This window comes from Hyperolius riggenbachi, chromosome 6 (assembly GCF_040937935.1).
Source record: "Hyperolius riggenbachi isolate aHypRig1 chromosome 6, aHypRig1.pri, whole genome shotgun sequence".
NCBI classification, from domain to species: domain Eukaryota; kingdom Metazoa; phylum Chordata; class Amphibia; order Anura; family Hyperoliidae; genus Hyperolius; species Hyperolius riggenbachi.
Genome location: NC_090651.1, coordinates 360,530,488 through 360,558,056, shown reverse-complemented (window position 1 = coordinate 360,558,056; position 27,569 = coordinate 360,530,488). Strand labels below are relative to the sequence as shown.

General features: G+C 44.3%; 1 protein-coding gene across 4 annotated transcripts; it reads left to right on the top strand.

Moving 5' to 3' along the window:
* Positions 1-3,453: 3,453 nt before the first annotated feature.
* CAMK2N1 (calcium/calmodulin dependent protein kinase II inhibitor 1) lies at positions 3,454-22,320 on the top strand. Of its 4 annotated transcripts, none has more exons than XM_068241762.1 (3): positions 3,454-3,560; positions 8,592-8,862; positions 14,190-22,320. In XM_068241762.1, the coding sequence occupies exons 2-3, from the start codon at positions 8,682-8,684 to the stop codon at positions 14,252-14,254; spliced, it is 246 nt and encodes an 81-aa protein (XP_068097863.1). In that variant the 5' UTR covers positions 3,454-3,560; positions 8,592-8,681; the 3' UTR covers positions 14,255-22,320. The 4 variants fall into 4 exon arrangements, 3 of the variants coding, with proteins under 3 accessions (XP_068097863.1, XP_068097865.1, XP_068097864.1); XM_068241764.1 differs by lacking the exon at positions 3,454-3,560 and adding an exon at positions 3,692-3,775; XM_068241763.1 differs by lacking the exon at positions 3,454-3,560 and adding an exon at positions 3,814-4,032.
* Positions 22,321-27,569: the final 5,249 nt, after the last annotated feature.

Below are 27,569 nucleotides of genomic sequence, written 5' to 3'. Positions count from 1 at the left end.
AGCCGAGCGCTACTCCCAGCCGTACCCCGCCGAATCCATCTTCTCTTCCTTGCCAGACAGATGACATAACCAGTCACAACCGATACAGCAAGTCTGGACGGGGCTACTTTTCATAAAAGATCAGCCTTTTGTAGCCTGTGGCTGGGAGTTGTAGTTCTACCGCTACTGTATCCCTGTATAGACTCCACAGCAGATGGGCTTTGTATTATTATTATTATTGTTATTATTATTATTATTTATACATTTATGTATATAGCACTGACACTTTCCACCAGCCATCCCTTACCATAGTTTAATGCCTACCATATTATTATTACAGTATGTAGTTATATAGCACTACATGCTCTGCAGCACTTTACAGAGTACAATCATGTCACTGACTGTCCTCAGAGGAGCTCACAATCTAATGCCACCATAGCCATTGTGTAATGTCCTACCATATTATCATTATGTATTTATATAGCACTGACATCTTCTGCAGCACTTTACAGAGTACATAGTCATGTCACTGACTGTCCTCAGAGGAGCTCACAATCTAATCCTACCATAGTCATTGTGTAATGTCTGACCATATTATTATTATTATTATTATTATTATTATTATTATGTATTTATATAGCCCTGACATCTTCTGCAGCACTTTACAGAGCACATGGTCATATCACTGACTGTCCTCAGGGGAGCTCACAATCTAATCCTACCATAGTCATAATCGAATGTCCTACCATATTATTATTATTATTATGTATTTATATAGCACCGACATCTTCTGCAGCACATTACAGAGTACATAGTCATGTCACTGACAGTCCTCAGAGGAGCTCACACTCTAATCCTACCATAGTCATAGTCTAATGTCCTACCATATTATTATTATTATGTATTTATATAGCACTGACATCTTCTGCAGCACATTACAGAGTAAATAGTCATGTCACTGACAGTCCTCAGAGGAGCTCACGCTCTAATCCTACCATAGTCATAGTCTAATGTCCTACCATATTATTATTATTATGTATTTATATAGCACCGACATCTTCTGCAGCACATTACAGAGTACATAGCCATGTCACTGACTGTCCTCAGAGGAGCTCACAATCTAATCCTACCATAGTCTTGTGTAAGACAATTTTTTTAGGGGGAACCAATTTAATTACCAGCATGTTTTCGGGAATAGTGAGGCAACTGGAGTGTCTGGAGGAAACCCACTCCGATATGGGGAGAGCATGCAAACTCCATGAAGATAGTGTCCTTGCCCAGATTTCAACCTGTTCTACAAGGCGATAGTGCTCTCTGATTCTGGAAGAGACCAGTTAAAGGACAACTGAAGTGAGAAGGAATTGGAGGCTGCCATCTTTATTTCATTCTAAACAATACCAGTTGCCCGGCAGCCCTGCTGATCTATTTGGCTGCAGTAGTGTCTGAATCACACCAGAAACTAGCATGCAGCTAATCTTGTCAGATCTGACAATAATGTCAGAAACACCTGATCTGCTGCATGCTTGTTCAGGGGCTATGGCTAATAGTATTAGGGGCAGAGGATCAGCAGGACAGCCAGGCAACTGGTATTGCTTAAAGCCCAACTCTAGTGAGAGGTATATGTAGGTTGCCATATTTATTTCCTTTTAAGCAATACCAGTTGCCTGGCTGTCCTGTTGATCCTCTGCCTCTAATACTTCCAGCCATAGGCCCTGAACAAGCATGCAGCAGATCGGGTGTTTCTGACATTATTGTCAGATCTGACAGGATTAGCTGCATGCTTGTTTCTGGTGTGATTCAGGCACTACTGCAGCCAAATAGATCAGCAGGGCTGCCGGGCAACTTGTATTGTTTAAAATAAAATAAATATACCAGCCTCCGTTTCACTCTCACTTCAGCTGTCCTTTAAACTACTAGTCTATTTTGCAAATATCAGTGGAAACCATAGCACCTGGAGAAAACCCATGTAAACACTTGGGGGAGGTGGGATACAAACTCCATATAAATAGTGCCCTGCCTGGTACTGACCCCAGGACTTCAGTGCTGCCACAGGAAAGTGCTATTAGCCATTCTTCTGTCTTTGCCCAGATGGCATAAAATATCATCGGGTTAAAGAACAACAGCCATGTATAGCCTATGGCTGGGACTTGTAGTTCTACAATCTCCCTTTTCTTATGTTGCGCTTATTTTTTGTACGTTTTTTTTTTTAAGCATATTTAGAAACCGGCCTTTATACGATTTGTGTGATTACCAGCAGGGCCGGATCATCCACAAGGCAATTCTAGGCAGTTGCCTAGGGCCTGCAGAGAGTCTAGGGGCCAGTGGATTCTACCCCCACCAAATCTTACTAAAAAACAGCCAGGTGACAATCATCAGCTGTGGCCAAAAAGAGCTATCTTGCCTGGGGCCACATTCAATCTTAAAGGACAACTGAAGCGAAAGGTATATGGAGGCTGCCAGATTTATTTCCTTTTAAGCAATACCAGTTGCCTGGCTATCCTGCTGATCCTCTCTGCCTCTAATACTTTTAGCCATAGACCCTGAACAAGCATGCAGCAGATCAGGTTTTTCTAACATTACTATCAGATATGACAAGATTAGCTGCATGCTTGTTTCTGGGGTTATTCAGACACTACTGCAGCCAAATGGACCAGCAGGACAGCCAGGCACCTGGTATTGTTTAACAGGAAATAAATATGGCAGCTTCCATATCCCTCTCACTACAGTTCTCCTTTAACCCTTTTCTGATTACCACAATTTAATATCATTATTGCTGTTCTTACATCAGCAGCCTGTATGGTGTTCCTGAGCGAATGTTGTCGTCGTTTCCTTTTATCGCTTTATTTTTAGAAATCAACCGTTTTTTTAATGTGTATCATGATATATATATATTTATATATATATGGTTATTCTATTTGACATTGAACAGCCTGTAAAGGATGTTTTATGTTACAGGAATATAACTGCATATGAGAAATCATATATATATATATATATATATATATATATATATATATATATATATATATATATATATTCCACAGACCCCCACAGCCGATGCGTAGTACGCCATAATGTTATCTGAATACAACCGTTATCACTAGAAATCCAGCCACCCCCCTCCCCCATATAGGAAGTATTTTATTATTGTTATTATTTTATTGATTAGTTATGACATCATCAGTTTGTCCAGGATAGTGATACGGAGACCAGCGGTGACGTCAATGTTTTTTTTTTTTGGGGGGGGGGGGGGGGCAGATGAGGGATTGCGGTGAAAAAAAGGGGGGCATCCTTTGTAGAGACAGGAGGCGAGTTAGAATGATCCCCTCAGTTGTCAGAGTGGTCAGCAGGGCTGCAGTAGGTGGTCTGTCACCCCCCCCCCCCCCCCCTCTGAGCAGCGATGATGTTGTAGGAATATGTAAATGGCAGAATCCCCCCTGTGTGTGTGTGTGAGATCCGTCCTTTTCTCTCTCCCCCAGATCTCAGTCTCCCTCCTCTCAGTCACTCCACCTCCCTCTCCTGCATGACTCCACTCTCCCTCCAGCAGGATCTGTCTGCATCTGCATCTCTCTCTGCCTCTGGTAGGTTCTATTGCTTCTACTGCTGATGATCATTACCCAAATTTCACTCCCCCCTCCCCCTTTATTCCTGACTGGTACCCCCCCCCCCTCCTCCTCCTCCTCCTCCTGCCGCCCCCCCATCCAATATCCGTCATCATCCTGTCTGATCTCAATACCTGTTTATCACATAGCCGTGCTATCTGCTTGTGTCTGCTCTACGCATCCAGTGCCAGGAGGTAGGTGCTTCCCTCCTTCCCTCTTCTGCAGCCACAGGGACCCCCACTTCACCTTCAACAGGTCCTTTCCTCACCAAGAAGACCCCCCCTCCGCTGCTTGAGCCTTTTATTCTATAGGGTCTTGGCTCTGTTGCCCTAATCCGCTCCCCCCTCGCAGGCGTTGTGTTTACACCCCCTCCTCTGGAGCTGAATTGGATACCCAGCGACGATAGCCTGGCACCTCCTACTAGGTGACCCGTCTTCTGCCCCTTCACAAGGTAACCTACCTCCTGTGTAACCTATATCCTACCCTCTCTTGCTAGATAACCTATCCTCTACCGTCTCTCATTATGTAACCAACATCCTACCCATCTCTACTGTTTAACCTACCTTCTCCCTTCTCTCACTACGTAACCAACATCCTACCCATCTCTACTGTTTAACCTACCTTCTCCCTTCTCTCACTACGTAACCCTCATCCTACCCTCTCTTACTAGGTAACCTACCTTCTGCCTTCTCTCACTATATAACCCTCATCCTACCCTCTCTTACTAGGTAACCTACCTTCTCCCTTCTCTCACTACGTAACCCTCATCCTACCCTCTCTTACTAGGTAACCTACCTTCTGCCTTCTCTCACTATATAACCCTCATCCTACCCTCTCTTACTAGGTAACCTACCTTCTCCCTTCTCTCACTACGTAACCCTCATCCTACCCTCTCTTACTAGGTAACCTACCTTCTGCCTTCTCTCACTACGTAACCCTCATCCTACCCTCTCTTATTAGGTAACCTACCTTCTCCCTTTTCTCACTACGTAACCCTCATCCTACCCTCTCTTACTAGGTAACCTACCTTCTGCCTTCTCTCACTATATAACCCTCATCCTACCTTCTCTTACTAGGTAACCTACCTTCTGCCTTCTCTCACTATATAACCCTCATCCTACCCTCTTACTAGGTAACCTACCTCCTAACTATGTAACCCTCAACCTACCCCCGATTACTGGATAACCTACCTCCTAACTTTGTAACCTTCATCCTTCTTCCTATTACTGGGTAACCTACCTCTTAACTATGTAACCCTCTTCCTACCCCCCATTACTGGGTAACCTACCTCCTAACTACTTAACCATCATCCTTCCTATTACTGGTTAACCTACCTTCTAACTATGTAACCATCATTCCACCCCCCATTACTGGATAACCTACCTCTTAACTATGTATCCCTCACCCTACCCCTTATTGCTGGTTATTGATTAACCTACCTCCTAACTATGTAAGCATCTACCTTCCCTATATTACTGGTTAACCTACCTCCTAATTATGTAACCCTCATCCTACCACCTCTTACTGGGTAACTTACCTACTACCCATGTAACCCTCATCCTACCCCACATTACTAGTTAACCTACCTCCTAACTACGCAACTGTCATCCTTCCTCCTACTACTGGTTAACCTACCTCCTAACTATGTACCCTCATCCTTCCCCCTATTACTGGTTAACTTACCTCCTAACTATGTAACCCTCATCCTTCCCCTTATTACTGGTTAACTTACCTGCTAACTATGTAACCCTCATCCTTCCGCCTATTACTGGTTACCCTACCTCCTAACTATGTAACCCTCATTCTACCCCCTCTTACTGGTTAACCTACCTACTACCCATGTAGCCTTCATCCTACCCCACATTACTGGTTAACCTACCTCCTAACTACGTAACTGTCATCCTACCCCCTCTTACTGGGTAACCTACCTCCTAACTATGTAACCCTCATCCTGCCCCCTCACCCTCCTTCTTATGGGTTAACCTACCTTCTAACCACTTTCTAACCTACCTTTTTACCACTTTATTATAAAATCTCAATACTAACCCTCACTCACTAGTTAAACTGTCTTATGCTCCTCTCACTAAATAACCTACATTATGTCTCCCTACCCCTTTAAATATTTCATCTACTTCTTTTCATTTTTTACAAAATGCTTCCCACACAGTAAATAACCTGGCCTCATTGCACTAAGTAATCTTACTCGATATATCACTAGATACCCAAATGTACTATCCTCCTCACTACATACCCTATGTCCTACTCAATTCACTAACTACTTCACCACCAGCCTCCTCAATACCTACCTCCTACTCCTCTCACTAGATACCCTACTTCCTACTCCTCTGACTAGATACCCTACCTCCTACTCCTCTCACTAGATACCTACCTCCTACTCCTCTCACTAGATACCCTACCTCCTACTCCTATAACTACATACCCTACCTCCTTCTCTTCTCACTAGATACCCTACTTCCTACTCCTCTGACTAGATACCCTGCCTCCTACTCCTCCCACTAGATACCCTAGCTCCTACTCCTCTCACTAGATACCCTGCCTCCTACTCCTCCCACTACATACCCTACCTCCTACTCCTCTCACTAGATACCCTACTTCCTACTCCTCTGACTAGATACCCTACCTCCTACTCCTCTCACTAGATACCTACCTCCTACTCCTCTGACTAGATACCCTACCTCCTACTCCTCCCACTAGATACCCTAGCTCCTACTCCTCTCACTAGATACCCTATTTCCTACTCCTCTGACTAGATACCCTACCTCCTACTCCTCTGACTAGATACCCTACCTCCTACTCCTCCCACTAGATACCCTAGCTCCTACTCCTCTCACTAGATACCCTGCCTCCTACTCCTCCCACTACATACCCTACCTCCTACTCCTATCACTACATAACCTACCTCCTACTCTTCTCACTAGATACCCTTCTTCCTACTCCTCTGACTAGATATCCTACCTCCTACTCCTCTCACTAGATACCTACCTCCTACTCCTCTCACTAGATACCCTACCTCCTACTCCTCTCACTAGATACCCTACTTCCTACTCTGACTAGATACCCTGCCTCCTACTCCTCCCACTAGATACCCTAGCTCCTACTCCTCTAACTAGATAGCCTGCCTCCTACTCCTCCCACTACATACCCTACCTCCTACTCCTCCCACTAGATACCTACCTCCTACTCCTCTGACTAGATACCCTACTTCCTACTCCTCCCACTAGATACCCTAGCTCCTACTCCTCTCACTAGATACCCTACCTCCTACTCCTCTCACTAGATACCCTACCTCCTACTCCTCTCACTAGATACCCTACCTCCTACTCCTCCCACTAGATACCCTACCTCCTACTCCTCTCACTACATACCCTACCTCCTACTTCTCTCACTAGATACCCTACCGCCTACTCCTCTCACTAGATACCCTGCCTCCTACCCCTCTCACTACATACCCTACCTCCTACTCCTCCCACTAGATACCCTACCTCCTATCCCTCTCACTACATACCCTTTCTCCTACTCCTCTCACCAGATACCCTACCTCCTACTTTTCTCACCAGATACCCTACCTCTTATCCTCTCACTAGATACCCTACCTCCTACTCCTCTCACTACATACCCTACCCTCCTACTCCTCTCACTAGATACCCTACCTCCTACTCCTCTCACTAGATACCCTGCCTCCTACCCCTCTCACCAGATAACCTACCTCCTACTCTTCTCACCAGATACCCTACCTCTTATCCTCTCACTAGATACCCTACCTCCTACTCCTCTGACTACATACCCTACCCTCCTACTCCTCTCACTAGATACCCTACCTCCTACTCCTCTCACTAGATACCCTACCTCCTACTCTTCTCACCAGATAACCTACCTCTTATCCTCTCACTAGATACCCTACCTCCTACTCCTCTCACTACATACCCTACCCTACTACTCCTCTCATTAGATACCCTACCTCCTACTCCTCTCACTACATACCCTACCTCCTATTCCTCCCACTACATACCCTACCTCCTATCCCTCTCACTACATACCCTACCTCCTATCCCTCTCACTACATACCCTACCTCCTACTCCTCCCACTAGATACCCTACCTCCTACTCCTCTCACCTGATACCCTACCTCTTATCCTCTCACTAGATACCCTACCTCCTACTCCTCTCACTACATACCCTACCTCCTACTCCTCTCACTACATACCCTACCTCCTACTCTTCCCACTAGATACCCTAGCTCCTACTCCTCTCACTAGATACCCTACCTCCTACTCCTCCCCACTAGATACCCTACCTCCTACTCCTCCCACCAGATACCCTACCTCCTACCCCTCTCACTACATACCCTACCTCCTACTCCTCCCACTAGATACCCTACCTCCTATCCCTCTCACTACATATCCTACCTCCTACTCCTCTCACTACATACCCTACCTCCTACTCCTCCCACTAGATACCCTACCTCCTACTCCTCCCACTAGATACCCTACCTGATATCCCTCTCACTACATACCCTACCTCCTACTCCTCTCACTAGATACCCCAACTCCTGCCTCCTCACTAGATACTCTACGTGCTCTTCTCACTCAATGTCTTAGCCCCTGCCTCAGAACTAGATGCCCTAGTCTCTGCCTTACAGTAGTACAGTACCACCTGCCCCCTCTCACTAGAAGAAACACCATCTGACCCCCTGACTAGGACAGTGCCACATCCCTCCTCTTACTAGGGAAAATACAATAGCCCCCCTCTAACTTGGGAAAGTACCACCTACCCCTTTTACTAGCGATAATTTCACCTGCCCCCTCTTACTAGAGAAAGTACCACTCGCCCCCTCTTACTAGGGAAAGTACCACCCTCACTTTCTTACTGGGATACAAACTAACTATCAATCTCCTCTCACACTAATGGACTTCATGTTATTTCCATAACTACTGTGGTTGTCCTGCTGCAAGTATCCTTCTCTCCTAACTGTGGCTCTGTTTCCTGCAGGTCTCCCCGCTCCCCCAGCCGGACGATGTGATCGGGGTCTCCGTGGAGAGTGATCAGCGTCCTCCGGAGTGGGCTGTGATCGGTGTCAGCATGTCCGAAGTGCTGCCCTTCAATGAGGCCGAGCAGCGGGGGCACTATGCCGATGGAGGGGGGGATGGCCAGATCCCCCTCACCTGCCGCCTTCAGGACACTGGCAACTTTTATGGCAGCTCTGGCCAGGGGGGTAGCAAGAGACCCCCCAAACTAGGCCAGATTGGACGCAGCAAGAGAGGTGAGCGGGTTTGTTTACTCCGGAGTTCTGCAGGCCTGTGTGCCCTTATAGTTCCGTCCATGTACGTTCCCTAAGTCTGTGAGTGACCCCTAAGTCTGTCTGCCTGTACCCCTCAGCCAAAAAACTCTGTGTTCCCCCAAAATGTGTCTGCATGCACCACAGGCCTGTTAATTCTGTCTACTTGTACCCCAAAAGGAACCCTCAATTTTTATTTTTGTCTCCCAGAATTCTTATTGTCCATACCCCACATTTAACATGTGTGGCCCCTTAATTTTGTGTGCAAACAACCCCCAATTTTGTGTTTCCTCTCAATTCTACCTTCCATCTTAATTCTCTCTGTCTGCTCCCCCAAACTCAGTCTGTGTATCCCCATAATTCTAGCTGCTTGTACCCCACTCTGAGTCTCGGTGCGCCCATATTCTCTGACTGTCTGTTCCAACCAACAGCAAAAAAAACGTGTCCAACCAAAGTGAACCAAGGTCTCTGTAGATATTAGATCTTCCAGAACCTCTTAATTCAGCCGGTACATTTTTCATAATTTTGTCTGCTTGCACAGCCAGATTTAGTCTATATGATTTCCATAATTTTGAACCCTGAAATTTAGCTTGGACTTCCTCATAGTTCTCACTGCCTTCGCTCCCAAATGCAATATTTTGTCAGCACCCCAGAATTTGATAGTTAGCCTTGATTCTGTTTGTACCCTCAAACTGGGCACACGAATCCACATAATGCCATTGCCTCGTACCTTCAGACAGAAGGCATGTAGTCATGTACTGAAGCGACTATTTGGTTTGTCTGCTTCTCAACGTGACCTGGGTTCATGCCACGAATGTCAGTCATATGGCGAGCCGAGGCACTGGCAGGAACGTGCTCACAGCTTGAGGGACTTCTGTGCCAACATCGCCCTTACAGCTTTCACTCCGCTGCTTCGAAGCGTAGCATCTGTTATGTCACGTATGACTCAGGCACCGTGGCTGGTACAGTGTTATCATCCATAGCTAGTGACATGTGGAGGCCTACAAGTCAGCTGTCCACCTCTCTCCCGTAATATTCCACCTAGAGGTCATCTTTTGTGTCGTACTCCGATGTTAGCGCCTGCTAAAGGATAAGTAGCCACTTTTCCTGGTCCATCTGGAGGTCAGCTGTTTTGAGGATTTTTACAGAACAAAATGTTCACACCTGTTTTGAGGACAACTACTCCATTCATACATCTCGAGAGGTCATCTGTCCTCCTCAAATTTATTTTGGTCTTTGCAAGCATTTAGTCTATATTTAGAGCCAAATGTCCAACTCTGCCTTTTGTTAGATCCGACTGCAGGTCAGCTGGCCACTTGTCCTTCACGTGGAGGACCAGAGGTCAAAGTGGAATAAAGATCAGCCTGAGGTCAGTTCTCCACCTGGCCAATATTATGTGTCTTACATTCGGAGGACAGCTTGTCTAATCTGACTCTGATTAAAGTTAGCCATATACAGGACGATAGCAAAACAAACAATCCATTAATGTCCAATCTTTCCAACTTCAAATTTCAGTAAGGTCGCATTCACAGTGGGACGTTATTGTCTGGCGTTATAAAGTAATTATAACGCAGGATAACGCACTGTAATGTTAAGCCTATACAACATTCACAGTGCGACATAAACGTCGCGTTGTAAATGTTGCGTCATGGTAACTCTCTAAACGCAGACGTGAACAGATACAGAGAGGCATACTTTTCATTGACTGTATGCTCCACTGTATCTACTGTATGCCATGGTAACGCATTGTTAATGTGCGCTACCACCTTTTTTTGCGTTGTAATGCTGCGTTGCGACTTTAACGTCGCATTACAACGCAACGTTCCATTGTGAATATGCCCTAAAACTTAACTGATGTTCTATGGCTATCGATCCCCTACTGGTCCTTCCTGTCCACACCAAGAAATGTTACCACCATGCCCTATTTGCCTTTCCGAATGATAATCTGTCTGAAATAGAAGTTTATTGGTAAGATATGTTGGAGTCAGTAGTGATACAGTCAAATGTAGATCCTTGTATGGTCACCTTTAAGCTGGGTTCACACTAGCAATGAGGGAGCATTGGAAACAAAAAAAAGAAATGGACTCTATATCATCGTTACCGCATGTTTAACCACAAAGTCAGTTTTGTGTGGTATTTTCTATTTTCCCATTACAGGAAATTCTAGTGTTGCCTGAGGGAACGCCCCTAGAAACAGCCAAAAGATGTTGCATGTGGCATCCACCAAATGTGACGGCGAACAGACATCATTCTCGCTCATCACCGTGAATGTCGACATTGAACTTTATATCTTTAATTTGGAAAGGTTTCAGTGTTTCCGGTAGTAAGCTTGTACTCCGGAACACCTAGGTGATTAGCAGAGAGAGGCCAGGAGCCCAATGGTGCAGTAGCATTAAGTAATGGGGTAATATAAGTATATATGTTTATACTCACCAAGGTGGGGTGCAGTTCCTGCAACCACCATATAGGCTTACAGGGAATTAACCGTCTCCGCTCGTCTTTCCAGGTCCTGTCGGATGCTGGATGGTCGCTCTCCGAAATTTGTAGATTTGGGGGGAAAAAAAACTATTACCTCCAAAGGAGGTCTGACTGGAAATTTGTGGGGATGGTGGCACCTAAAATTTGAAAATAGTGTTTTTTTCTATTAACGTCTAAAAGTTCAAAAGAGGTATTCACATACCTCTCCGAAAGATAGGACAGTTCAACTAGAAAATATTTATGCAAAACACAGATAGACAACACATTTCACGGGTACTAGCTCGCTTCCTCGGGTCAATACACAGTGCCTTGTAGCAATGTGATGCCTCTGATCCTCTCTTCTGGAGACGTAAGACAATACCTCTTTTGAACTTTTAGACGTCAATAGAAAAAACACTATCTTCAAATTTTGTGCAGCTCCATCCACACAAATTTCCTTAATTTGGTGATGGGAAGGAAAGGGAAGCTCCGCTCTTTAACGCCAGTGAGAACTCAGCCCTGTAAGGTTGGACAAGTTTGGACGGTCTGTGTGATTCAATAGAAACTTAAAACAACCTTTTTTTTATCTTTTTTTTATCCGCCCCTGAAAAGTTTGTGTGTCCTAGCTTAAAGGATTTAAGAGTTAAATATCAGGTAAGTAAGTGGCTGACTCAGTCCTGACTCAGACAGGAAGTGACTACAGTGTTACCCTCACTGATAAGAAATTCCAGCCATAAAACACTTTCCTAGCAGAAAATGGCTTCTGAGAGCAAGAAAGAGATAAAAAGGGGAATTTCTTATCAGTGAGGGTGACACTGTAGTCACTTCCTGTCTGCGTCAGGACAGTCAGCCACTTGCATACCTGATATTTAACTCTTTCAGGCAAAGAAAGAAAAAAAGAAACAAAGCATAGTTATTTGTGTGCTTGGCACTGTACATACCCATGTCTATCTCATCATGTCACATGTCACCTCGGGTATCCTTTAAAGTGAACCTGAAACAAACAAAAAATTAGCTATTTACCTATGTGAAGGGAAGGATCTGGATACCAATACCATAGAGCTTTCCTGTTCCTCAATCCATCCCGTCATACCAGCGCCCCCCCCCCCAATGATGTTCATCGACCAGCAAGGTCAAATACCTCTGCCCTTCAAAGGCTGAAGAATCTGGTCGCTAAACTTCACCGGGGAAGGAGCTGGAGCGAGGAAACCTAAGGATGGACCAAAAAGGCTCTATGATATTCAGAGCCTTCCTTCTCCATAGGTAAGTATCTAATTTTTTGTCGTTGTTCGCTTCACATTTGATTGAGGTTTAAAAGCACTTCCAGAAGGTGATTTTACAGCCCCTACTGTGCTCACCTTCATAAACAAACTCTTGAACTTTTGAAGGGCAAATGTTTTTTTAATAGGTACGGTATATGTTACAAGTGTACTTCCTATTTGATATAGAATCTGCTGGCACTTCATTGAATTTTCATACAACATTTGCATAATCCTGTATCAACTCTCAATGATTTGCATCTCACTGGCCATCCCTATTGGGCACTGGCTTTTGTGGCCTGGGGGAGGAGGGATTGATGAAGGTCCAGCACAGGAGATGGGAAGGTTTCTGTGAATGGGAGGAAGGATTGAGAGCTGAGTATTGAAGCTGAAACCGAAGGGTGAACAGCAGTTAGTTTAGGTTAGAAATTGCAAAACGAGAGTTAGGGGAAAGTTGGCTTGAGTTTTTAGTTTCAAGGTTGAGGTTAGGTGTTAGTCAGGAAGGGGTTAAGGTGTAAGGGAGCATTTAAGGATGGACATCTGACAAGGGTCAACGTTGGGTGGAGTTTAGAGAAAACGCCACCAAGAAGGGGTTGAAATATAAGAGGTCCAGGTTAGATGACACGAAGATGTTGAGGGAGCAGTGGGGTGGGGGGTTGAATTTAGTAATAATGGTCCATACATACACGTGAAGAAAATCACCTGCAGGCATCAGGACTCAACCTTTCAGATGACAATTCCGAGCCAAGCGCTCTATAAATGCATCGCTAAGTTACAGCGTTGCGCCATGTTCTGTTGTAATGGAGGAGGGACGTCCTGGGCATGACAGAGCTGCTTCCAGAGGGTGGAGTAAGGAGTAGGACAATGTGTTTAGTCTAGATCAGGGCTGTCCAACTTCAGTCCTCAAGGGCCGAGGTCCTCGCACATTTTTGGCACAGCTCAAATTAATTGATGGGACTGAAGATGTGGTTCATCAAGTAGAACACATTTCTACTTTTCTTGGTCCATCCTAAATACTGGCATGGATATGTCCCTCCGGGACTGAAGTTGGACAGCCTTGGCCTAGATGATCTGGCAGAGATGGCAACAACTGGTTGCCTCAGCCAGGAACCCTCTGTCATGAGTATGAGGCTTTGGGAAGGGAGGTCTAGGAGGATAAGCCTGTATGGGCTCTGCAGTAGTGTTGGTGTTCAAATCCGGGTTTCTTAGTTCGGAAGCTTCAATTACACCATACACTGCACTTCAGCATCCAAGCTAGTGGAGAGAGTGGAGTCCACATCGTGCTTCACGTAAGTCTGTCGCTCCCTCCTTCCACACCGAAAGGAGGAACCATCGGAAGTGACCTCCCCATGTTATGCTCCACAGCTTTGGTGCTTAAATGCGGGTGTTTGGGTTTCCGAATGCAGAAACCCAACTCCAACACTACTCTGCAGGACAGACTGAGATACCCTCATGGACCTGTGAAAGGTCTGTAGGTGTGGGCAGTGTGGTGGAACAAACAATGTCTTGGCTAGGAGCAACAGTCAGAGCTAAGAATGATGCTACATTGATGTTAGGTTCAGGTACCGATCCCTAATACTATACATTTTGTCCTAGTGGTAATAGAAGACGAACGGATCGAGGCAGTTCTTATGGCCGAAAAATCTCCTCCTGCTGTCTAAACGCTTCCCGGATCTCCACAGAACATCAAACGACCAAGACATCTAACAAGCAAGGATCTTTATCTGCCATCGGTAAACTCACAGCTCACATTAACCACTACGTCCAACCACACAACCCTTGGGGGCTTCTGGGACATGTCATTTGGGAGAGTGGAGGCGGAGCAAGGAAGCAGACTGAAGATCCGTTGGAAGGAAACCAAACTTATGGGAGCAACTGGGGTCATGTTTTAGGAGGTCATCGACCTCCAGCCCACCCAATCACCATACTTGGGGGAAACTGATTTATCTATTTGCAGCTAATTATTATTAATATTTTCTTTGCCTGGGGAAATCAAATTAAAATGACTTACGGGGTATTAAAAGTGTTTAACCTGCTGTGGGGATGACTTTGGGGGCAAAACGTCTACTTTTACTCTTAAGTCGGAAAAGGATTGCCAACACAGATACCGAGCCAGGACCCTGCCATTGCCGGACTGCGCAAATATTTTTTTGCCTGGTGTAACAAACTGAAGGGGCCTTGTCTGAAGGTGGTACATTGCAAGGTAATGCTTTACCAACAGATGTACCCATTTTTGATTTTGGATGAACCCATCTTTTGGTTTCTCTGTCAGTGCTTGAAGACTTTGGGGTCACCAGCTGGTACTTGGTCGTGCTGCATGATACCTTGAGAAAATTCCCAACGTCAAGATCTTCCTGAGGTTAATTTCATATATAGCTATCCTTTTCTTTACTTCTGATCTGACCCTTTCAGTAAGAGCCTTCCTTGTGGCAGCTGTACTTGTGCACTTTTGTAATTAACGAGGGGAAAAACAAACAAAAAACATTATTTTATTTTTTTTGTTCAAATTTATAAATGGGTTGGTGGGTGCTAAATTTTTTTTGCTTATAAATATTTTTTTCTCCTAATTTTGCACAACTAAGCAAATTTAAAAGTAGGTTTATGTAACCTGAGGTCTTCCAGTTTATATTAAATCTCCCGAGTTGGAGAATACAAGTTCGGTTAATTAGTACGAAGTATATGACATCTCTATATACCCACAGAAGGACAATTAAATCATAAATCTGTATGTAAAAGTTTCAACAATTAGGTTCCTGTACATTGCCATGAAATAAATCTTTTATTTTGAAGCTGAAACTTTTACTGGGATAGTCCAAAATGTGGCTAAAGTTGGGCATTAGCTGGCTACACCAAACTGACTGGTAATATCAACATATGGTAGCGCATGGTAAATGGGTGAGAAGGTCCACTGGAACTGCCTCTGCCTGTGAAGCATGAGGTCATGAGTTTGACTCCCAGGTCGGAAATACGCTTAGAGCTAAGTAGAAAGCCTCTTGTGTTGGACTAGCCAATGACCTTCCCTAGCTTGTACCGTAAATCTTTAAGGTATGATTTCAAAGCTACACTGTTGAAACTTTTGCCTACAGTTCTGTGAAACTTTATTTTAAAAAAAAAATTGCTTTAAATGTGATGTTACAGCCTGCCTTCTGATAGTTCATATTGTTGGGGATCTTCCTAATCACCGTATTATACAGCACGACCCTTTTTATGAACAGTGATAATTGTTGAATGCTGCTTAAATTAGAGGTGAGCGATTCGCATCCCGACCATGACACATAAATTTGCCGCTAATCAGGCGAATGTGGTCGAAGTTCAGGTAGATTTGGTTGCGTTTCGCCATCATAGCTACGGGTAGAGATGACGGAATGACAAGAGTTCTCCGATGAGCGGATAGGAGGCCATCTGTGCCGATATCGGAGGGAATGAGTCGTTTCGCTCACCTGTACATAGAGGTATATCTGTTGCTTGCTCTCTGAGTCGTTCTCTTGGCCACAGTTGGCCAACCCATTCGCCATAACTTCTGATGCCCAAAAAGTTTCCCGACGAAAGTCTGAATCCAAAGTTCAGCTTTCAAAAACGGCGACAGATCTACTTTCGGGAGAGGATATTTTTCTTTCTATCTTTCGGTGAACATATATAAAAAAAAAAAAAATTCCGACAGAGCGATTGCTTCCTCCTGCTCTGCCTCATATACTGTTTACATGATTTAACCTTGCAAAAAATATACATATATATATAGATATATATGTGGGAAACTGTGCACCTTTGCATGCAAGAACTGTTTTGACATGTAACATTCTCTTTGACGAATGGAAACGATTTTTAGCCGTGCGTTATCGCGTGTTCCTCCTATATTTGTTTTGTTATTTAAAAGATATAAAAGACAAAAACTTTTAAGGGACTTTAAGGAGAAAGAGTTTATGATTTGTATTTTTTTAAAAAGATGAATTTGTTGTATTTTTGATTTCAGTTTGTTTTTGTTTTTTTTTTCCTGTGGCAGGGAATTTTGTGTTTTGCTATAACTATTTTTTCACTGTTTTTGTTTTTACTCTTTATTTTGTGTGTGTGTGTGAACTATATGCTTCTTTAGCTGTTTCCTTTGACGTGGATAGGAATGGAAAAAAGCTGAAGATGCTGTTAGAGCCGTAGACAACGTTTGCGTCACGGAAGAGGTCTAGCGGAATCCTCTTTTGCGAGCGCAAGATTTTTCATTGGGAACTCTCCGTTTATCTCGCTACCGTTGGCGATTCAGCCGACTTGGGGCGGGAACACTCTCCACTTTGGAACTGTAGGGGTTACGGAAACATGGTGAACGGCAAGGTTAGCGAATTCTTTCCACAATGAGTGCCAAACGTTCAATAGAAACTTGCTCTGTGGCTTCCTATACAGGTCCATTCACCCAGCACTAAAAAGGTTCAGTGCTTGTAGGCAAATGTTTACGTGACATGCCTTGCAATGCATTCTGGGAAACATCAACTTTATTTTCCAACAGTATTTAAAAAAAAAAAAAATAATCATACCTGCTACCAGAGAGGGTCTGGGATAGGCAGTATGGGGTGAGAAACTAATTGGAATTCACTGTTCATAGCCATAGTCGCAGAAAGGTGTCTTCTGATTGGCTCTTCTGGGAGGCTTAGCTATGTTTTGCCTTAAAGATTTCCAGAAAGTGTTTAAAATTATTTTTTTTTAATTCACATAGACCAATAGGGCATAGGTAAGGATTACCAAATCACGTTAGTAGTTGAGTCAAACGTCTGTCTTTCTTGCCTTGAATGCAAGAAAGGGTTTTTTCTTCCTGGCCTCCATCATGGAACAGGAATCAAATCTGAGGGTTATTAAGAGGTTTTTTTGTTTGTTATTTGTAATCATTGGATTTTTCAGACAAATACAATGTATTGTTTTCAGTTAGAGTGATACGAAAGGTTCAGTAAGTAAGCTAAGACAGGTACTAGGGTGCAAAGCATGAAGCAAATGTTGTCTGACTCCAGTTTAGCTGTGCCCTATTCTTTCATACACAGGGTGGCCTTTTTGATAGGTTTGCTTTACTGCGGCCCTCAATTAGAGAAAAACATGCTTGCCACCAGAACTAGTGACTGGAGTCCAACACTGGCATCCTTAAAAGTCCATCTTTGTCACCTGACTCTTCAACGCATATCTGTAATTTTCTCTCTGACTACTAAGCTCATTTAGTATCCTGAAAAAGTGTAGGTGGAAAAGCCGATTTGTTATACTAGTTTGTGGACACTAGCTTTGATCTGATGTCAGTGGAGAGCTTTATAGGGGCGTAGGTTAAAACCGTAACAGTTCTGGATATGATACGGTTCTGGAATAGTTTGTTTTTTAGCTCCATCTTCTGTTCGGAGGGTTGTGTTGAAGCTGTTAGTAATAGTAGAGTAACCTCTTGATGAATATGTAAACTACCTTCATGTCCTACCTTCTTAAACTGCTATTAATAAAGAGGCATGACCTGGATTCTCAGCCTTGGGTGCTAGAAAAGGTACTTTTGCTTAAAAAAATTGCATATCAGAGGTATAACTAAAAAATGATGGGGCCCCCATGGCATGTCCATCTGCCGGAGGTCATATAACAAGTTTGACCACCTTGATCTTCCCCGATAACAGTGTGGCCACTGTGACTTTCTCCACTAAACAAATTTGGGAACTACCAATCAATTAACCAGCAGCTGGCTAATTTGCCATACTATCGGTTAAATGCTTGGCAGTTCCTAAATCTGATTTGTTTTGAAAGCAAAACAAAAAAACTATCCAAAAAATGTTAATTAGCCCCATCCAAAAAGAAGTTGGCATGAGTAAATCCAAGTTTGTAGCAGTTGATGATCCAGTGATTTGTCAGCCCCAACTTTCTCTTCCTGGGTGGGGCTAATGAGAGTATTAGGAGAATTTTGTTTGCACACTATTTACCAATTAGACCCTGCACATTTCTGGTTCCTGTGGAACTGGAATTGACATACTTGCCAAGGTTTTTGAGTTTGTATGGTTGAAGCTCAGTGATTGTCCGTAGAGGAGGTTATTGGATTCACTGTACCAGTTCCAGAACTGTTCCAGTTTTTACTTTATCCCAGACTGTTTGCATATAGTTCTGGACTTGTTAACTTTCACAGTGTTGAGATGGGAAGCATGAAGATATGTGTAAAATTTCAGACTCGTATCTGGGATCAGAGAAACAAAATTGACTTGGTGTGTAAGGCAGCATAACCTTCATAACTAGGCCAGCCTAAGCGATCACAGATGTGGGTTTAGATCTCACACAAAGCCCTCGTGTTTTCTAGTTGCTGGGTGGTGGTCTATCCAGTCCTTCTAGTATTTTTCTTGCAATTGCTTCGATCTTCAGCTGAAGGTTCCTTTCTTTCCAGCTCTTTTTTTGCATCAGCGGTCGTTGCCAGCCTCCTGAGTTGCGTTGCGTGTCTGTGTATATTACCGGGGGGTGGCAGGGAGGGGTGGGGGCTACGGTCAATTTCCTGCGCTGTTTACGTTCTTCCTTAACGGTCTAGATGGCGTGTTCAACTTTTATTCTGTCGGGGAAAAGAGAAATAGATCAATATAAAGCTAACATGGCTGTATTAAGAAGCTCACAGTGCTGGCTGTAGTAGGAATCTCTTGTATCCTTTGCTGTGGCGGCAGCCATTTTGTGGCAGACATTTAAAATGGATGCCATCAATGCATTGCCAGGTAGTTAGGCTGAGCTGTGAGGCAGAGAGCACCTCATGATGATCAGTTTTCTGGTGATTACGATGGCCGCTGCTGGTGAACGGTACAATTGAAATAGCGCTGGATGAGTGTTGTACTGCATGGCTCAGGTTTTTGCGGATGTCACACGGGTAATGATTTTATTTTGCTCCACTGAGAAAGGTGTGATGCCATGCAGGCCCGGGAAAGTGTTTGAGTTGTATGGCTCTTCTGATTTGCTGGTCCTCTTGTCTGGTTTGCTGCTGGTCTCAGACAGCCCAGGGCAATATCTGTTATGCGTTGACATGCAGCGTGTTCCTCTGGCAATTACTGCATTGGCCACAGTATTGTGTTCTACAACCTCTAGCAAGTCTGTCTGGAGTTGCACTCCAACAACCGATAAAAAGTGACAGGTTTAATGAGGCCTAGTTTAGAGACTGCTCATATAGGACTGTTAGAGGGCTACTTTATAGTGAAATCTGTGAAGCCAATTAACAAGATTAAAGAATGGCTGCTGTATAGTACAGTCTGAGGTCTGTGATGGGACAATTGGCAGTGGTGTGTTGGGTTCGATGAGGGTGAGTTTCAAGTTGGCGGTGGAATTTCAAAATGGCTGCTAATCTGTGATTGAGAATATGGTGGTAAGATTTCAAAATGGCTGCTAGGCACTGGCCTTGTTAAAGCTTTGACTTAAAGTGGCTTCAATCTCTGCTTTTACCAGCAGGCCTAGGAAAATATTGGTAAGGTAGAGACCTTACAGTATGTGTTGCACACTTAAGAGATAACTGAAAATGGTTTGTCCAAGGTCACTCACAGTATCTTTGGTTTGAGGTAAGCTAACTCAAGATGGCTCAAATATGTTGGGTTTAACATAAGCTGAGTATAGGTTTCAATGCGATAGAAGGAGCCTGAGGTAGACAGACATAAGAAGGCTGAAATGGGACTGGTTGTTATGATATAATCACTGAAGATGGCTTCCATGTGGTGATCGTGCGATTTCAAAATGGCTGTTATGTGGTGTGTTCTGTGGATTCAGATCAGTAGGGGTTATATGCCTGCTAATCTTTGCACTCTTATGAGGTGAACTGACAAGATTTCTGTATGGCAGCTGGAAAAAAATAAAAATGGCTTCTTGCTTTTACCTTAATAAGAGGCCAACTGAGAAAACTAACCGAGAACTAAGAAACAAATGTGATAGTGTAACAAAATAGATAACAGCAACAAAACATTTGTAAAGAGCTTTTAAGAGACAAGCAGTAGATCAAAATGGCCCTGCTGAAGGTTCTGTTCCCAAAATGGCTTCCACAAAAATGCCTAGGAAATTAATATGTAAAATGTCTTCTTGTTGTTCATTTAAGCACAAGATGTTTGTATGAGGAAACAGAGCAAGGGGTTCTCTATCGACCCAGCCAAATTATTCGGTTATTGAGAGTAAACCACTTTCTTTACATTGTGCCTGTGTTAATTGGCCGCATCAAGTCCCGCTTTTAATAATAGCCTTATTTCCAACCTCGTTCTGGTAGACTAACTACTACAACTGTATCGCTTCTTAGACAGAGCCCACCGCTTTGTCAACCCTGCAGCCATTTCCTGTAAACAGAAAACCCATACCTTAAAGAGCATATTTTCGGCAAACTTACCTTTCTCTGTAAGCTTTTACGGTGAACGTAGTATAAAAATAATCACTGCGCCAGATATTGGCTAGTGATGAGCACAAATTTCGCATAGATGTAATTTTGCATGGAAATTTCAGGAAAAATCATATATTAATTTAGTCATTTGTAATTGTGCGTACATTTTGTGCCGACTTTAGTGGTTAATAGCAAAGTACCCATACATGCTATTGCCACCAAAATTGCTACATATGTTCAGGAGAATAGTGGGTACAATTTTTCAAAAAGACCTTGTAGTTTTTGAGAAAATCTTAAAAATGCAAAAGAAAAATGGTTCATTCTTCTGAGTTTAAAAAACATTCTTCTTTTGCATTTTTAAAATCCATTTTCTCAAAAAGGTCTTTTTTGAAAAACTCTTTTTTTATGGGGGTTTTGCTATCCACCGCTAAAGTCAGCACAAAATTACGTAAAAATTTACCTGAAATTATGAATAATTCAACGAAATCAATTGGATTTACGAATCGTAATTACGTATGGGCGTAATTACGAAATGTACACGAAATTTTGCAAAATCGTAATTAGCTGATTAGGATCATCACTAATGTTGGCAAACCTCATGGTATGGAGTGAGGGCAGAGGCAAAAGTATAGACCTTGTAGAGTAGATGGTCTGGAATGACGGCTATAAATTGACCCCTCTCTATGAAGCAAGGCGATATCGGATTTCTCCTGTTCTTAGAAGAGGAGGACAAATTTACTTTAGGGGTCAGTTGATGTGCAGCTTCCCTTTAAGTCGAGGAATCCCAGACGGAAAAACCCTTCAGTAAGGCGATACGCTTCCATACATCCTCCTCGGATCGCCCACAGGGGTTTGCACTTAGGCTCTACTTACACATTGAATGCTTTTCTTTTTATAACCTAGAAATCCCCCCTCCCCCCTTCCTTTCTGTCCTACGCTGCGGCCTCCATTAATTGTACATTTCCTAGCCGTGTTTTATAACTCTAAAAAAGCGCATTATACGGTTGAGGTGATTTAGGATTGAGGGGAGGAGAAAAAAAAAAACCATAAACCGCCGGTCCTCTCTTTGACAAACAGCTCTTGGACAGCGGCCCAGATGATGGAACAAGGACAAGCGAAGGTCTGGTGCTTTTATTCTGTAGCATAAGCTTATCTCAGAAGTTCCAGCCTGCTGCCATCTTGGAACGCCACAAGGAAAGGGGAGAGATATCGCAGGGCTGATTCCGGTACTTTTTAGGAAGGGGAAGAGAAAGAAAGGCATGGCGAGGTTCCCGTTTTTAGCACCGCAGTGTGACAGGTCAGACCGTTCGTTTATATCTAACGATTTTTTTTGTTACTGTACCTCTTAAAACGTGTTTGCGGCACCCCTGTGCCGTCGAAGGGGTTAACATATGTAACTGTATTGGGGAAGGGGAGGGGTGGGAGAGGGGTATGGGGGAGGGGAGAGAGGCACTTGAAAAATAGATATCAAAATCATATTCTACTGCTGTTTTTATTGCAATAAATTGTTGATACTGTTGACTTGTCTGTCTTTATTGCATCGTGGATTATTTATTAGACTCCGCCTTCTTCTGTGATGTCACCAGATTCCGGCTTATTCAAGTTATTATGCCGGGCAAGAGACATGTTCCTCAGACATGTGTAGAGCTTGTTTTTTTTTGTTTGTTTGTTTATCTCTAGAATTTCCTTGATTTCTCTCATGCCAAGGAAAACTTGATCAAGAGCCCCTAATCCAGTCACTTCCTGCAGCACAGATAGCAGAGCATCAGGCTTGCTCCACCCCCTTTCACTCTGAACAGCAGGACGATGCTTCAGCAGCCGTAGCCACGCCCACAGAGCCTGCTCTTAACTTCTTCAACTGGGCCAACTCATTGTATGTGTCCACATTTTTAAAACAGGATTTTTAGCTGCTGCTTCCTTCCCCCACTGTTATTGGCAGTGGGACGGATCTTGTGGTAACCACGGTGATGTTGGCCTCGTCATTATAGCTAGTGGCCATTCCTGATGCAGCTATGCCTTCCCTAGTGGGGGTTGGCAGGGATTGGCTGCGCCCTGAACAGGTCATGGACTCTACCGCTATGAATACTCAGTTTCTCATGAGGGAGTGGAGGATTAGTATTATTTGGGGTGGGGCATAGAAGGAAGGGGAGGAGACTGCCACAAACTGCTTGGGGCATACATTTTAGATGAATGAAAAACAAAACAACTTAGTGACTTTTTTAATAAAAGAAAACGAGGAACTGGACTAGCGCAAGTAAACAAGGTAACTTGTCAAAGCTGTGGTATACATTATAAGCGCTACTTACAGAGTTGCTCTATTTGCTTGCAGTTGAGCATCTATCTATACAGGCTTAAAGGACACCCGAGGTGAAAATAAACGAATGAAATAAGCAATTGTATCTATCCTCCTCCTCCTAAAAATGACTTTTTAATATATTCCACAGTTTCATTTCATATATTTAAATCTATTTTTTATGTTTGTAGTCTGACCCAGTCCTGACTCAGACAGGAGCTGCCACTAACATACATGATGTTTAACTCTTGCAGGCAGAGAAAGAAAAAAAGGAACACAGCATAGTTATTTGTGTGCTAGGCGCTGTACATACCCATGTCTATCTCATCATGTCACATGTCACCTCGGGTATGCCTCCTGTCTGGCTACTTAATCAGATACAAGGGGCCTTATCCAATTCACTGTGCTGGGCCTTATACAATTCACAGAAGACGAAAAACTATCTCCCAGGAAAAAACTTAGGAGAAAAAAGTGAACTGGATTGAGGCTCAAGGTCTTACCCATCTGCTTACTGTGAACTACAAGCCCCGCCTCCTCATGTAGACAGATTTACTGGAATGCAGGGATGCTGGGAAGCGTTGCCTTGGATGTCACATGGTCACACCTGCCTGACCCGCCCAGCGGCTGAATCTGGAGAGGATAATAAGCAAGCTGCATGAAACAGGTAATAATCTGTGCAGAACTTTGCATTTTGCTTCTATACACCGGATACATTCACCACTCGCCTGAATGCTGCTAGAATTTGTTCTTGCTGTTAGAATTCGCTGCGTGAATGGAAAATGTACATATAATATAATGGGTATCATTTCTGGTGTTGCAGTGTGTCTGCCCACGTCAGCTATTCATTATCGCCGCTTGTTAGCTGGCTACATTACAAATCTATTTATTATTATTACTATTATTATTGTATGTAATGCCGACACAACTAATTGGCCCAATTCCAAACTACGTGCAAGTCTCAGGGCTCTGAGGGCTCGTTTCCACTATCGCGAATCCGCATGCGGATTCGCACATGTAATGCAAGTGGATGGGCCTGTTTCCACTGTAGCGTTGTTGAGGTGCGTTTTTTTTCAGCGGTAAAAAAACACACAAAAGAGCCAACAAATTCGCCTGCGAGTGGAATGCATGCGAATCGCCGCTAATGTATTTAATAGGAAATTCGCATGCGGCTATGGTATGCGAATTTTCATGCAAATTCGCATGCGAATTCGCATAGGTACCAATGTAACTTCAAACAGGCAGTGACATGGTTAAATTCGCATATACCCTCACCTATGCGAATTCGCGGCAAAAACCGCGCAAAAATTCGCATTCGCATGCTATTTCTTGCAATTTCAACAGCATGCAATAGTGGAAACGAGCCCTCAATGACTAGACTCTCATTGAACATCCCTGCTGTGGACATATACGTGTGGATTTTATCAGACTGAGCAATCACTTTCATTCAATCTCCCAGAAATCTATCTGTCTCAAGATGTATGGGCAGATGTCTCTCTGATGGAATCTGATCAGAGAGAGATCGGTTGCTCCCAGGGCCATTCCCAGTCGATTTCAGAATCAAATCTCTAGGGACTCAGCCTTGTGATGCCGTATCTGCTGCCTCGCTGGACCCCTGGCGATGTCCCCCCAAATGTAAAATATCTCTTCCCCCAGCCCCCGGTGTCCCATGCAGTGGGGCGCGTGTATGTGCTTGGAGGAACGGACCATGGAGCTAGTGGCTGGCATTGACAGGTTAAGTATACTGCACGGGGCACCAGGGAGAACACTTTACACTAAAAGGGAACAGCGCTGGGGACCCTGTCACATTTGGCGCTTGTCCCAATCGTATGCCGTTACCGCCGCTCACCAGATGAAGCATGTCGACCCTACATCTTGCAGCATGTCTGATTTCGCCCCGAAATTGGTCGCAACGTCGCTCGGGGATACACTTGGAGGCATTGATTTTCATCAGATTATAATAATCAAATCAGAGGGTCGATCTGTCGCCATGTCACCTGATGTATGGCCATACATCACTGGATGCATGGGCAGATCGATTGAATCTGATCAGAGAGGGATCCCTTCCGGACGCCTAACCCTAAACACCCCCGTTTCCTGACGTTTAACCCTAAAACCCTCCCTCCTGATCCCTAACCTGAAAACCCCCCTTCCTGATGCCTAACCCCCAAAAAACCCTTCCTATTACCTAACCCTAAAACTCCCTTCCTGACCCCGAACCCTAAACCCCCCCTTCCTGATGCCTAAGCCTTAAACCCCCCTTCCTGATGCCTAAAAAGATTACAAAAAAATGTTGAAATATGGAGCCGGCACCATCCAATTGCATCATGCTCTTTTATTGAAAGTTCATAGCAATCACAAGGAAAACAACGTATCGGGGCGCAGCCCCTTTCTCAAGTTGGTGACAGCCTGAATAAACCTCAGCAATGTACACAATTTATACCCCCACCCATATTCAAAATAGCCAATCTGGGGGCGGGGGGAGGGCTCAGATGGTGGCGGCTCGTGTGGGGGGGGGGGCGGCTGAATCCCTTGCTGGCTTGATTGCAGGCACAGGTGAGTGTCCCACTGCCCTATTGGTTCCCCTCAATATACCAACTGTTCCCCATCAGGTCCACTTAGTGTCCTGTTACACCTGATTGGCTGTCACATTCGTTGCAGCCCAGGATTGGCTATTTTGAATATGGGTGGGGATATAAATTGTGTACATTGCTGAGGTTTATTCAGGCTGTCACTAACTTGAGAAAGGGGCTGCGCCTGAAACTTCGTTTTCCTTGTGATTGCTATGGACTTTCAATAAAAGAGCATGATACAATTGGATGGTGTCGGCTCCATATTTCTACGTTTGAGGATCCGCTTGGTGACCGGATAGCCTTGGCACAGATAGGAATTTTGGGTTTTCATGAGCTGTATGCCAAAATCATCAATATTAAAACAATAAAAGGCTTGAACTACTTCAGTTGTGTGTAATGAATCTAAAATATATGAGGGCCCGTTCAGACTACAAAATGCGGACCGCAACGCATGCGGACCGCAACGCGTACGAACGCACGCATGTCCGCGTTCGTATGCGTTGCGTGGCTGATCCCATCACTGAAAAGTGAATGGGACAGCCGCACGTTTTTGTAAAATCTGCGTGCAGCATGCGTTCCCGGACCGCACAGGTCCGGAACGCATGCTGTGTGAACATCAGACATTGCACTCTATGCAATGTCTGATGTCCTGCGTGTCGGCCCCCCCGCACGCGTTTCCAAAACGCATATGGAAACGCGTGTAGTGTGAACGGGCCCTTAAAGTCTAATGTTTATCAGTGCATTACAGAAAATAATGAACTTTATCACAATATTCTAATTTTTTGAGAAGGACCTGTACATTACCTGATCCGGCCGGCGCGAGTCCCCCGGTCTCCGCTGTCTCTTCTCCGGTCTGGGTTCCTCCAGCTTCACTCTACTTCCCGCCGGGGGAAGTTTAAACAGTAGAGGGCACTCTACTGTTTAAACTTCCTGCCGGGACAGGAAGAAGTGAAGCCTGCCGGACTCGGAGCCCAGCGCGGAGACGGAGCAGCGGAGAGAACGGGGACTCGTGGCGGTGGAACAGGTAATGTATTGCCGCTGTATTGCGTCGGTCGTCGGGCATTCGAACGCCGCCATCGAAACGCCATGAAAACAATGATTTTAAAAAATGAAAAATTGTTATATAGAAAAGACCAAAATGTCAATAACTTAAAAACGGTAAAAACTTCAAAATCTATAACGTTCAAATTTTCAAACCGACATTTATGGGGCATCCACATTTCTGCTTTCATCACCCAATAGCCGATATTCTCAGTAGTGCCTATGGTGGCGCCAAAATCATTCCTTCGCCACGGGCGCCCAACTTTCCTGCATCCCTCATATCAGACGTGCTCCTTGCTCACTGCTGGATCTCCTGAGTATGGATTTATAGGAAGACGTGTCCTGGAGAACTCTCAGGCGGTTCCTGGGTCTCTGCGCTGCGCTGAGAAGTATATATTGGAAGTAAACACACCGTGCTGTTCCCAGGTACTCTGTGTACCGCCAGACTTCCTCCCCACAGGAAGCAGCCAAGGCTGGGACATGTCTGGGGTGACACGAAGGGACGTCTGGGCCAGGGATCTGCCGGAGACATCTGATCCGGGGACAAGAGTGACGCCAATTGCTCGCAATCATTCGCTCGCTCGAGTCCTCTCAGTTTATGCTTCTTATGTAAGCCTGTCATTCGCAAGCCTTAGGACAACTGTAGTGAGAAGAATACGGAGGCTGCCATATTTCTTTCCTTTTAAACAATACCAGCTGCCTGGCAGCCCTGCTGGTCTATTTGGCTGCAGTAGTGTCTGAATCACACCAGAAAC